The 14,348-nt window shown below is 49.4% G+C and overlaps 1 protein-coding gene across 1 annotated transcript in view; it reads right to left on the bottom strand.

The window, feature by feature from the left end:
• The window catches only part of DERA (deoxyribose-phosphate aldolase), a 69,502-nt gene extending 59,971 nt beyond the window's left edge, over positions 1 to 9,531 (bottom strand). Inside the window, exons 1-3 of the mRNA XM_082255449.1 lie at positions 9,407 to 9,531; positions 1,186 to 1,283; positions 866 to 1,013 (exon numbers count right to left, since the gene is read on the bottom strand). Coding sequence (XP_082111575.1) covers positions 866 to 1,013; positions 1,186 to 1,283; positions 9,407 to 9,437 — 277 coding nt within the window. The 5' untranslated portion in view covers positions 9,438 to 9,531. The remainder of the gene's footprint in view (positions 1 to 865; positions 1,014 to 1,185; positions 1,284 to 9,406) is intronic.
• Between the last annotated feature and the right edge of the window lie 4,817 nt (positions 9,532 to 14,348).

The raw sequence follows: 14,348 nt of genomic DNA, 5'->3' as shown, positions 1-14,348 counted from the left end.
CAACCCCAGCATATGTGGAGGGGGGCAGGATGGGGACACTAGAAAGGGGGGGGTGGCCGATGAAAAGGAGGGGAACCCAGGGGTCCGACCGTCCCAACGAGGGGCCCACCTCCACCCGAAAACCCTCCAAGGGGAGGGGGGGGGGTGAGACAGCTACTCACCATACCAGGAACCAGGTGGGCACCATTCCAGACAGAAGCCCTCTCCAAGGGGGGGGAAGGGGGCTGTCGGCCAGGAGGAACGCTGCGACTTGGGCTGAGATCCTGTCGTATGCGACCTCGCGAGGCAGCCCCCGTCCAGTGGGGCTATGTCGGGGACAACCTAGCGCGGAGCTGAGGTCGGCAGGTGCTCGCTGGCAAGACTGGGGTGACCCCTGGATCTAGATTAAGCAGCCAATATCGGATGGATATCCTTGTGCGTCTCCTATGTGAAGTATGAGAACTTTTTAAATAAAGATGGAGTTTTATTACTATACTACACTAAGAGGAGCCTTCTTCATTTTTTTTGCCCTCCGAGAGTACACATAGGAGACGCACAAGGATATCCATCCGTCGACTACCTGGGATTCCAGTCTGCTAATGAAAAGGAGACCCCTAAGCCTGTTTTGATCTTTAGCCGGCGTACGCCAGCTTAGATCAACATCATCTGTTAAGTGTGAAATCTTACCATATTCCGGCGGTGAATTGGAGGGTGCCAGCACTACTACCCACGTATACGCACAGTCACCTGATTTGGTTGATGCACAGAGTGATATGTTTTACAGTAAGTGGGAGGATTTAGCGCTGTTTACATTCTTACATTTTAGTGCCTTGGCCAGCTTTTCCATGTCCAAACATCAAATGAGTTATAATATTACTCTACATACCGAAGTCCTCCATCTTAATGCTTCGTAGAAGATCATCTCTGATTGGATGTTTTGCCTTGAAGCACAGCCTATGGATGTTGGACGGTGTGTCATCTCCAGATAGAGTGGTGAGGTCAATACAGGTCACAGCCTTCAACAGCCATGCCGCCTGTAGGAATAGCACAATTACAATCACACAACATCCCAGCCAATCAGTAGCTATTCATCACAGAACACCCCAGCCAACTGACCAACACAACAGACAATTTTACAACGACCCAGCTAATCACAGTTAAAGTCACATAGTGAATAAAAAGAAGAAACACAATAGGGCGATTTACCTGCCAGTCCTTCTTCACAGTACGGCGGGTCTGAATCTGCTCTGCCCGGCGGAGGACTGCAGGGTGATTCACCCTAACTTTGGAGATCCAGCCAAGATCTGGAAGAAGGGTAGACATGTTTTTGGTCCAGGAATCTCCAAAAATAATCTATATACGAAATCTGTATAAAAGGATTTATCTAGGACAATGAAAAGCATAGAAGTTGTGTAAGCCATGGTGCTTTCAGTCATTTACTGCTCAGCCTAAATATCTGTACACCAGATAGTGGCAGAAGACCTCAGAGGCCGTGCTGCTTGCTCACTGTATTAGGAAATTTAGTAAAAAAAGGAACCCATTCCATTTCCCTTCTTTCCAGCATAATGGTTAACTGGTGATTTCGGTCTATCTTAGCATTTTCTGAAATGACCCAAAATTCTGCAGCTCATTAGGAATGCTACCCCACTCCTGGACTGACATCAATCGACAACGCCTGGCATTGTGCTAGAAGTTTGATACAAAAGGAGCAGAATACAAATCTTAAAGTGTTTCATCATCCTCAGCGCTTAGTCCCCAGAGATGGAGGTATACCGATGAGCCCCCCTCAGCGGCCTGTCCTTGTCCTTGTTCTGGGCACAAATTCAAGCAATGTCGTATTTGTAAGGAAGGATGAAGACGGTGACAGACAACAGTAGGGAAAAGACACAACAAGCTTAGAATTTATTAACCAGAAAAGATCTGCAAAACACATTTTATAGGACACCGTAAGGCAAGACTGCACACTGACCTCACAAGAGGAAAAACTAAAAGCAAAGGGATTTAGATTGGATACTAATGGCATAAAAGCTATAGAGATTATATGACATCTGATTTGAGTATTGCAGATCATTACTGACACATTATGAGGCCGAAAACTGGAATAAAAAAAATAAAAGGAGATGTCAATAGAAACATTGTTCACATTGCTAATAGAAAGAGCGTGATAACTAATTTGAATCACAAGGTCTATTTACTAGAAGAGAGAGCAAACAATCCCCATGACTCAACCCCACAGTCACTGGCCTTTTGCCCTGCAAATAGTACTATAGCAACCCAGTGACCGGTCACCCTGTAGATAATCCCATACACAGCCAGTGACCGGCCAACCTGCATTTAATATCAGTACACAGCCAGTGACCGGCCGCCATGCATTTAATCCCAGTATACAGCCAGTAATTGGCCATCCTGCAGACAATCCCAGTAAACAGCCGGTAACCAGCCACCTTGCAGATAATCCCAGTACACAACCAGTAACCAGCCACCCTGCAAATAATCCCAGTACACAGCCAGTACCAGCTACCCTGAAGATAATCCCAGTACATAGCCACCCTGCAAATATTCCCACTACACAGCCAGTAACCAGCCACCCTGCAAATAATCCCAGTACACAGCCAGTACCAGCTACCCTGCAGATAATCCCAGTACATAGCCACCCTGCAAATATTCCCAGTACACAGCCAGTAACTGGCTACCCTGCAGATAATCCCAGTACACAGCCAGTAACCGGCCACCCTGCAAATAATCCCAGTACACAGCCTGTAATCAGCCACCCTGCAGATAATTCCAGTACAAAGCCAGTGACCGGCCATCCTGCAGATAATCCCAGTACACAACCAGTAACCGGCCACCCTGCAGATAACCTCAGTATGCAGCCAGTGACCAGCCACCCTGCAGATATTCCCAGTAAACAGGCAATAACCAGCCATCCTGCAGATAATCCCAGTACACAGCCAGTGACCCGCCACCCTTCTTTACAAGAATGTTACATACCTAGCTGTGTATCCCCCTCCTTCCCTAGAATGTTACATACAGAGCTTCTCCTTTATAGAGGTACATACCCAGTTCTTTCCCCTATTGTTTCCACTATAATGATTCATACCTAACTCTGAACCTCCCTGCTGTGGCCTGTGTGTGAATCCCCTCATGCTGGGCACAGACTTTCTTCCCCTAGGCGCCAAGGTCTAGCAGGCACAGCACACTCTTCTCAACGTGCTGTGCCCTGGCCATGCACCCAATGTGACCTTGCGGGAAGGGGCAGAGCCTGTTGCCCAGGTAATCTGATGTAAGCATCAGGTTCCCTGGTTTGGAGATCGTGTCCTGGCTCAGGTACCTGGGCAGTGGGAAACAGTGGGCAATCTCTTTCTGCCAGTCCCCCTGGATGCTATGTGTGCCTGTGAGGACCTCAGACTAAGCTTGTGCCTCCAGATGCTGCCTCTAGCTCCCATTGCCCAGCCTGCACCCTTTGCCCAAATTTGTGGCCAGGGTGCCCAGTGCTCCTCATTCTCTTGCTGGACTAGTTTGTCACACCCTCAATTCTCCTTCATAGTGATACATACCCAGTTCTGTGCCCCCTTCTCCCCCAGACTGGAACTTATGCAGCTCTGTGCCCCTTTCCTCCACCTCCTCCATAGTGGTACATACCTAGCTCTGTGCCCTATCCCCCTCCTCTGTAGTGGTACATATCAGGCTCTGTGCCCTATACCCCTTCTTTCATAGAATGGTACATGTCTAGCTGTGTGTCCCCCTCCTTCCCTAGAATAATACATACACAGCTCTGTGCATGCTTCCTCCGCTGTAGTGCTACCGTGTTTCCCCGAAAATAAGACCGGGTCTTATATTAATTTTGGCTTCAAAAACCACACTAGGGCTTATTTTCAGGGGATGTCTTATTTACGGTATGTACAATGACTATCTTCAAATGATTGTAACCCTAAATTAAATATCCTGATCCTTTAAAGCATGATAGACAGCACACTGCCTGTGCTGTGTCATTTAGCCCTCTCTATGTTCTAAAAAACCTAGAATAAAACAATAAAATGTTAAAAAAAAAAAAAGTTCTCTCCCCCTGTCAGCTCAGAAATCAGCATTATGACATTCTGTCCAATGCTTCTGTTTATTCATTCCCAAAAAAAACCTTGGATAAAGTCATTGTAAAATTATGTAATCGATTTTGTCAAAAGATTATATAATGTGCAGTGTGTCTCCTTTTGTAACTTTATTGTGGAAAATACCTTATTTACAGTGCCGCTGGGCGCTCACGTGACCCTCTGGAGCACTACTTTCCCTCTCTGAATACTGCAGAGGGAGGGGCTGAGAACAAGGATTTTACTAGGGCTTATTTTCGGGATAGGGCTTATTTTGCGGCCATCCCTGAAAATCATGCTAGGTCTTATTTTCGGGGTAGGGCTTATTTTCAGGGAAACAGGGTACATACCCAGGTCCTCCACTATACTAATACATACCCAACTCTGATTCTCCCTCCTTCCCCAGAATGATATAAATACACAGACCTGTTCTCTCCTCCTTCCCCAGAATGGTAACTACCCAGATTTGTGCCACTCTACTCCTCCATATTGGTACACATAACTAGCTCCATACCCCACCTCCCCTAAATGATAAACACCCAGCTTTGTGCCACCCCCTTACCAAGAATGATGCAAATCCAGCTCTGCCCCCCCTCCTCTCCCATAGTAGTACATACCCAACTCGGCAAACCCCATCTCCCCTGAATCATAAATACCCAGCTCTGTGCCACTCCTTCTCCCCAAAAATGGTGCATACCCAGCTCTGTACCTTCACCCTCACCAAGAATGGTGCATAGCCTGCTCTGCCCTTCCACCCTGTTACAGAATGGTACATGCCCTGCCCCCTCTACCAGAATGGTACATACCCAGCTTTGTGCCCCCCTCCTCCCTCATAGTAGTACATACCCAACTCTGCAAACCCCATCTCCCCTGAATGATAAATACCCAGTTCTGTGCCACCCCTTCTACCCGAAAATGGTACATAACAAGCTCTGTACCTTCTCCCTCACCAACAACTGTTCATTCCTAGCTCTGCCCCACCCCCTCCTCCAGAATGGTACACATCCAATCTGTGCCCCCTCCACCCCCAAAATGGTGCCCACCAAGCTTTTTACCCCCCTCCTCTCCCATAGTAGTACATACCTAACTCCGCAAACCCCATCGCCCCTGAATGATAAAAACCTAGATTTGTGCCACTCCTTTTCGAAAAAGGTGCATATCCAGCTCTGCCCCGCCGCCTCCTCCAGAAAGGGAACATACCCAGCTCTGTGCCCTCCCTTTCCCCAGAATGGTACATACCCAGCTGTGTTCCCTCCCCTCCTCCAGAATGGTACATACCCAGCTCTGTTCCCTCCCCTCCCCCAGAATGGTACATACCCAGCTCTGTTCCCTCCCCTCCCCCAGAATGGTACATACCCAACCCTGTGCCCTCCCCAAGAATGGTACATACCCAACTCTGTGCCCTCCGCTCCCCCAGAATGGCACATACCCAGCTCTGTTCCCTCCCCTCCCCTTCCCAAGAATGGTACTTACCCAGGTCTGTGCCCTCCCTTTCCCCAGAATGGTACATACCCAGGTCTGTGCATTCTCCTTCCCCAGAATGGTACATACCCAGCTCTGTTCCCTCCCCCAGAATGGTGCATACCCAGCTCTGTGCCCTCTCCTCCCCTAGAATGGTACATACTCATCTCTGTGCACTCCCCTCCCCCAGAATGGTACATGCCCTGCTCTGTTCCCTCCCCTCCCCCAGAATGGTACATACCCTGTTCTGTACCCTCTCCTTCCCCCAGAATGGTACATACCCAGCTCTGTGCCCCCCCCCCCCATCAGAATGGTACATACCCAGCTCTGTTCCCTCCCCCCCATCAGAATGGTAAATACCCAGCCCTGTGCCCTCCCCTTCCCCTAGAATGGTACATACCAGGCTCTGTTCCCTCCTCTCCCCCAGAATGGTACTTACCAAGCTCTGTTTCCCCCCCCCCCCCCCCAGAATGGTACATACCCAACCCTGTGCCCTCCTCAAGAATGGTACATACCCAGCTCTGTGCCCTCCTCTCCCCCAGAATGGCACATACCCAGCTCTGTTCCCTCCCCTCCCCAAGAATGGTACTTACCCAGGTCTGTGCCCTCCCTATCCCCAGAATGGTACATACCCAGGTCTGTGCATTCTCCTTCCCCCAGAATGGTACCTACCCAGCTCTGTACCCTGTCCTCCCCTAGAATGGTACATACTCATCTCTGTGCCCCCCCCCCAGAATGGTACATACCAAGCTCTGTTCCCTTCCCTCCCCTCCCCCAGAATGGTACATACCCAGCTCTGTTTCCTCCCCTCCCCCAGAATGGTACATACCCAGTTCTGTCCCCTCCCCCAGAATGGTACATACCCAGCTCTGTTCCCTCCCCCAGAATGGTACATACCAAGCTCTGTTCCCTCCCCTCCCCCAGAATGGTACATACCCAGTTCTGTCCCCTCCCCCAGAATGGTACATACCAAGCTCTGTTCCCTCCAACCAGAATGGTACATACCAAGCTCTGTGCCCTCCCCTCCCCCAGAATGGTACATACCCAGTTCTGTCCCCTCCCCCAGAATGGTACATACCAAGCTCTGTTCCCTCCAACCAGAATGGTACATACCAAGCTCTGTGCCCTCCCCTCCCCCAGAATGGTACATACCAAGCTCTGTGCCCTCCCCTCCCCCAGAATGGTACATACCAAGCTCTGTGCCCTCCCCTCCCCCAGAATGGTACATACCAAGCTCTGTTCCCTCCCCCAGAATGGTACATACCAAGCTCTGTTCCCTCCCCTCCCCCAGAATGGTACAGACCCAGCTCTGTTCCTTCCCCTCCCCCAGAATGGTACAGACCCAGCTCTGTTCCCTCCCCTCCCCCAGAATGGTACATACCCAGCTCTGTTACCTCCCCTTCCCCTAGAATGGTACATACCCAGCTATGTGCCCTCCCCTCCCCCAGAATGGTACATACCCAGCTCTGTTCCCTCCCCTCCCCCAGAATGGTACATACCCAGTTCTGTTCCCTCCCCTCCCCTCCCCCAGAATGGTACATACCAAGCTCTGTGCCCTCCCCTCCCCCAGAATGGTACATACCAAGCTCTGTGCCCTCCCCTCCCCCAGAATGGTACATACCAAGCTCTGTGCCCTCCCCTCCCCCAGAATGGTACATACCAAGCTCTGTTCCCTCCCCCAGAATGGTACATACCAAGCTCTGTTCCCTCCCCTCCCCTCCCCTCCCCTCCCCCAGAATGGTACAGACCCAGCTCTGTTCCTTCCCCTCCCCCAGAATGGTACAGACCCAGCTCTGTTCCCTCCCCTCCCCCAGAATGGTACATACCCAGCTCTGTTACCTCCCCTTCCCCTAGAATGGTACATACCCAGCTATGTGCCCTCCCCTCCCCCAGAATGGTACATACCCAGCTCTGTTCCCTCCCCTCCCCCAGAATGGTACATACCCAGTTCTGTTCCCTCCCCTCCCCCAGAATGGTACATACCCAGCTCTGCCCCCTCCCCTCCCCCAGAATGGTACATACCCAGCCCTGTGCTCTCCCCCCCATCAGAATGGTACATACCCAGATCTGTGCCCTCCCCCCCATCAGAATGGTACATACCCAGGTCTGTTCCCTCCCCTCCCCTCCCCCAAAATGGTACATACCCTGCTCTGTGCCCTCCCCTCCCCCAGAATGATACATACCCAGCTTTATTTTCTCCCCTCTCCCAGAATGGTACATACCCAGCGCTGTGCCCTCCCCTCCTCCAGAATGGTACATACCCAGCTCTGTGCCCTCCCCCAGAATGGTACATACCCAGCTCTGTCCCCTCCCCTCCCCCAGAATGGTACATACCCAGCTCTGTGCCCTCCCCCCCATCAGAATGGTACATACCCAGGTCTGTTCCCTCCCCCAGAATGGTACATACCCAGCTTTATTTTCTCCCCTCTCCCAGAATGGTACATACCCAGCTCTGTGCCCTCCCCTCCCCCAGAATGGTACATACACAGCGCTGTGCCCTCCCCTCCCCCAGAATGGTACATACACAGCGCTGTGCCCTCCCCTCCCCCAGAATGGTACATATACAGCGCTGTGCCCTCCCCTCCTCCAGAATAGTACATACCCAGCTCTGTGCCCCCCCCCCCCCCCCAGAATGGATACCCAGCTCTGTGCCCTCCCCTCTCCCAGAATGGTACATACCCAGCGCTGTGCCCTCCCCTCCTCCAGAATAGTTCATACCCAGCTCTGTCCCCTCCCCTCTCCCAGAATGGTACATACCCAGCTCTGTCCCCTCCCCTCTCCCAGAATAGTACATACCCAGCTCTGTCCCCTCCCCTCTCCCAGAATGGTACATACCCAGCTCTGTCCCCTCCCCTCTCCCAGAATAGTACATACCCAGCGCTGTGCCCTCCCCTCCTCCAGAATAGTACATACCCAGCTCTGTGCCCTCCCCTCCCTCAGAATGGTACATACCCAGCGCTGTGCCCTCCCCTCCCCCAGAATGGTACATACCCAGCTTTATTTTCTCCCCTCCCCCAGAATGGTACATACCCAGCTTTATTTTCTCCCCTCTCCCAGAATGTTACATACCCAGCGCTGTGCCCTCCCCTCCTCCAGAATAGTACATACCCAGCTCTGTGCCCTCCCCTCCCCCAGAATGGTACATACCCAGCTTTATTTTCTCCCCTCCCCCAGAATGGTACATACCCAGCTTTATTTTCTCCCCTCTCCCAGAATGTTACATACCCAGCGCTGTGCCCTCCCCTCCTCCAGAATAGTACATACCCAGCTCTGTGCCCTCCCCTCCCCCAGAATGGTACATACCCAGCGCTGTGCCCTCCCCTCCTCCACAATAGTACATACCCAGCTCTGTCCCCTCCCCTCCTCCAGAATGGTACATACCCAGCTCTGTGCCCTCCCCTCCCCTCCCCCAGAATGGTACATACCCAGCTCTGACCCCTCCCCTCCTCCAGAATAGTACATACCCAGCTCTGTTCCCTCCCCTCCCCCAGAATGGTACATACCCAGCTCTGACCCCTCCCCTCCTCCAGAATAGTACAGACCCAGCTCTGTGCCCTCCCCTTTTCAATATTAGCACATATCCAATCTGTGCCACCTCCACCCCTTTAGGGAACACTCTCCTAGAATGGTACATACTAAGCTCTGCAACCCCTTCCCTCCCCCCCCCCGAATGGTGCATACCTAGCTCTGTGCCACTTTCAACCCTGTCCCCCCTCCTCCTCCACAGTAGTACATACCCTGCACTGCCCCCCCATCCTCCCGATAGTAGTACATACTACTTGTGTGCACCCTCCTCCTTCATAGCAGTACATGCCTACCTCTGTCCCCCCCCCCCCCCGAATGGTATCTGCCCAGCTCTGTGCCCCTCAAATGGTACATACCCAACTCTGTACCCGGGTTCCTGCCTGACATGATGTCGCTAGAAGAAGTAAGCACACAGAGAGCCTCCCCTACTCCAACCAATCAGAGAAATGAAGGCTCACGTGACCGACTTCTTCCAATCCGCGTGCGGCAGCCTCATCCTTCCGAGCTGTGCGGAAACCTATGACTGTCTGGTGTCACTGAGTAGGAGCTTGAGGAAAGAGACAGATGACACGTGATCTGGCCTGAGGAGATACACACATACTCCCAGCACACAAGTGTCACCTGTCTGTTCAGCACTTCTAGCCTTTGGTCAGTGCTGTCCTCCACCTCCAACCCCTGTATGAGAAGCCTCAGATGGAAACTGTTGTCCCCAGCAACATATTAGTGTGGGGGTAGTGATGTGATCAGGGGTGAAGCTCAATCAGAAACCAGACTGCGCATTTAACGGTGAACTCAGGGGCAGCCACCCATCTGACCTTCACTCCTGTGATATCACAGATCCTTTTCTTCCCTTGGCACCCCAACGCTTTAGAGAGCAGTGTCACATAATATCATGACTTTACTCTTTATGTGGGTGGAGGGTGGGGCCTTGACACCCCAGGATCACAAGAAAATGCTGGGTGTCATGCAACCTTACGGGGTAAATATTGCAGCCAATAGTGCTGCAGACTATTTCTATTATCTTTTTTTATTTTTCAAGCTGGATTTGGGTTTAGCGTGAGCGATGTTAAAGATCAAATGTTAAAGTCAAACCCTACTCAATAAAAGTCATTGACCTGGCCAAAAACAAAATAAGCAAGCGATCGTTATCTAATCTGAATATGTGCTACCCCCCCCCCCCCAAATGCTGATGCTTCAATTAACCCCCAAATCCTCATCTGTATATTTCATGCAATGCTGTACCCAAAAAAAAATTGTATAATTTTTTTTCACACAAATAGAGCTTTCTTTTAGAGCCGGTTCACACTGAGGCGACCTGTTAGGCGCCTGCCATAGAGAAGCTGTGGACCCGTTCTAATAGGAGCGACACAAGTCGCTCCGACTTAGAAAAAGGGTCCGGAGCTTCTTTGGGGCGACCCGGAGCGACCTGCATTAACTTCAATGATATGAAGTCCCTGCCGGCCGCTCCGAGGTCACGGTGCGAGCTGCGCACCGCGATTACACAGGTCGCCCGGCAAAGTCGGCTTGCCCCAGTGTGAACAGGGTCTTAGTGGTATTTGATCACCACTGGGTTTTTTATTTTTTGCAATATAAACAAAACAAGATAAAATATTTTGAAAAAATATACATATTATTTTTGTCTTTCTGCTAAAAAGAGAATAAATCCCAAACGGGATTAGCTATCAGGGAGAGGGACGCTGCGATACCAGAGAAATATAATGGGAAATGTTGATGCAAAAATTTATAAAAATGATCTTTTATTCGTTCAAAGTAAAAAATCTGTATGCTACAATAACATCATAGAATCATTATAGTAGTACAAAGATTATGCAAACATTAAAAATACAAACAATTACAAAAGGTTCAGAGAATCACTTAGGCTATGTTCACATGTGGGCGTAGCGGATCGCGGGCAGAATCACCGCGATTCTGCCCGCGATCCGGAAATCATTGCAAATTACGGGACGCCTGTGCGATGCCCGTGATTTGCAATAGCACCCAAAACGCTGTGCTATGTTGCCACGATTTCCGCCTGTCGAATCGCGGTAACATAGCGCAAACTGAGTCCGCATGACGCACAAAAGAAGCTGTTGTACCTTTTTTGGGCGTCATGCGTCCCGCGATTCTGTTTGCGTGATGTTACCGCAATTCGGCAGGCGGAAATCGCTGCAACATCGCACAGCATTTGGGGTGCCATTGCAAATCACGGGCATCGCACAGGCGTCCCGCGATTTGCAATGATTTCCGGATCGCGGGCAGAATTGCGGTGATTCTGCCCGCGATCCGCTACGCCCACATGTGAATGTAGCCTTAACCACTTCAGCAGCGGAAGATTTTACCTCCTTCCTGACCAGGCCCTATTTTGCGATTCGCACTGCGTGAGTTTAACGGACAATTGCGCGGCCGTGCGACGCTGTACCCAAATGAAATTTACATCCTTTTTTTCCCACAAACAGAGCTTTCTTTTGGTCATATTTGATCACCTGTGCAATTTTTACTTTTTGCTCTATAAACAAAAAAAAGAGCGAAAATTTTTAAAAAATAATATTTTTCACATTTTTTATATGAAATTCCCCCCCCCCCCCAAAAAATGTAAAAATCAAAATTTTTTAACATTTTAGGTCAATTTGTTCTCTGCTACATATTTTTGGTAAAAAAAAAATCACAATAAGCGTATTTTGATTGGTTTGCGTAAAAGTTATTGCGTTTACTAACTAAGGGAAAGATTTTTGTCATTTTTATTGTTTTTTTTTTTAACGAGTAATGGCGGCGATCTGCGATTTTTTTGCGGGACTGCGACATTGTGGCGGACAGATCGGACCCTTGACTGACATTTTTGACACTTTTGGGGGTACCAGTGACATTACTACAGTAATCAGTGTTATACATATGCACTGTTACTGTAAAAATGACACTGGCAGGGAAGGGGTTAACTTTATTGGTGATGCAGGGGTTAAATGTGTCCCTAGGGGCGTGCTTCTAACTGTAAAGGGGTGTGGCTTTTCATGTAACCACAGAGACATACGACCCTACATAGCAGGATCGTATGATCTCCGCTGTTACACCAGGGAGAATGATAGGCTGCTTTGTTTACATCAGCTGCCTGCCTTTCTCCCTCTCCACGGGGAGATCGCGAGTGACCGGCGGACATCGGGTCCTCCAGTCACACGCGCTGGGATGTGCAGGAACGAGCGGAGGCGGGAGCGCGCCTCTGGCGGCGCGTTCTCGCCCCCTGCAGGCTCCTGGGCGAGCGACGTAGTACTACATCGCTTTGCCCAGGAGGGGCTGGCTGCCGCAGTAAATATACTGTGGGCGGTCGGCAAGTGGTTAATGTACAGCATAACGTATGGACTCCAAAACCCCTATGTGTAATATAGAGTGGAACTGAGCATTCTTTAAAATTTCTTCATAAATTTTGGCCAAATTGTATATTACAGGAAAAAAAATCCCAATAAGTGCATATTGATTGGTTTGCGTGAAAGTTATAGCTTCCACAAACTGTGGTATATATATATATATATATATATATATATATATATATATATATATATATACATACTGAATGTTTTTTTTTATATTATTTTTGGCAGCAATAAACAAAGTATAATGTGATTGCGATAGTGCAGCAGACAATCTGACGCTAACTGATGCTGGGGGGGGACTAACTGCCATTGACATCACCAGTGACACTAATAGAGTTATCAGTGCTAATAATACACTGTGCAAAAAAAATTAAAGGAACACTTTTTAATCAGAGTGTAGCATCAAGTCAATTAAACTCCTGGGATATTGATTTGGTCAGTTAAGTACCAGAGGGGGTTGGTAATCAGTTTCGGCTGCTTTGGTGTTAATGAAATTATCAACAGGTGCACTAAATGGGCAACAATGAGACAACCTCCAAAACAGGAATGATTTTACAGGTGGAGGCCACTGACTTTTTTTTCCCTATTCGTCTTTTCTGACTAGTTTTGCATTTGGCTAGGGTCAGTGTCACTACTGGTAGCATGAGGCGATACCTGGACCCTATAAGAGGTTGCATAGGCAGTCCAACTCCTCCAGGATTGCACATCAATACGTGCCATTGGCAGAAGGTTTGCTGTGTCTCCCAGAGCATGGATGAGATTCCAGGAGACAGGCAGTTACTCTAGGAGAGCTGGACAGGGCCGTAGAAGGTCCTTAACACATCAGCAGGACTGGTATCTGTTCCTTTGTGCAAGGAGGAACAGGATGAGCACTGCCAGAGCCTTAAAAAAATGACCTCCAGCAGGCCACTGGTGTGAATGTCTCTGACCAAACAATCAACGTTCTCTAGGCTGCCCTGTGCCTACTGCCTGGCACCATAGAGCTTGATTGCCATTAAATAACAGAATTGGCAGGTCTGCCACTGGCATCCTGTGCTTTTCATAGATGAGAGCAGGTTCACCCTAAGCACATGTGACAGATGTGAAAGGGTTTGGAGAAGCCGGGGAGGAAGTTATGTTGCCTTTAACCACTTGCTGACCGCCGCATGACTATTTACTGTGGCAGTCAGCCCCGTACAGGCAAAACGACGTAGGGCTACATCACTCGCCCATGAGCCTCTAGGGGGCGAGAGCGCGCCGCCGGAGGCGCGCTCCCGCCCCCGCTCATTCCCTGCCTTCCCCGCGCGAGTGATCGGCGGCTCCGATGTCCGCCGGTCACTCGCGATCTCCCGCTGGAGAGGGAGAAAGGCAGGCGGCTAATGTAAACAAAGCCACCTGTCATTCTCCCTGATGTAACAGCAGAGATCATACGATCCTGCTATGTAGGATCATATGTCTCTGTGGTTACATCACAAGCCATGCCCCCACAGTTAGAAGCACGCCCCTAGGGATACATTTAACCCACTGATAACCAATAAAGTTAACCCCTTCCCTGCCAGTGTACTTTTTACAGTAACAGTGCATATTTATAGCACAGATTACTGTAGTAATGTCACTGGTACCCCCAAAAGTGTCAAAAATGTCAGTCAAGGGTCCGATCTATCTGCCGCAATGTCGCAGTCCCGCAAAAAAATTGCAGATCGCCGCCATTACTAGTAAAAAAAAAAAAAAAACAATAAAAATGACATAAATCTTTCCCGTAGTTAGTAGACGCAATAACTTTTGCGCAAACAAATCAAAATACGCAATTTTTTATTTTACCAAACATGTAACAGAAAACAAATTGGCCTAAAATGTTAAAAAATTTTGATTTTTACATTTTTTTGGGGGGGAATTTCATATAAAAAATTTGAAAAATATTATTTTTTCAAAACTGTCGCTCTTTTTTTGTGTATAG

This window comes from Pelophylax lessonae, assembly GCF_965119305.1.
Source record: "Pelophylax lessonae genome assembly, chromosome: 4".
NCBI lineage: Eukaryota > Metazoa > Chordata > Amphibia > Anura > Ranidae > Pelophylax > Pelophylax lessonae.
The sequence above is the reverse complement of the archived record's forward strand: the minus strand, read 5'-3'. Positions and strand labels throughout refer to the sequence as shown.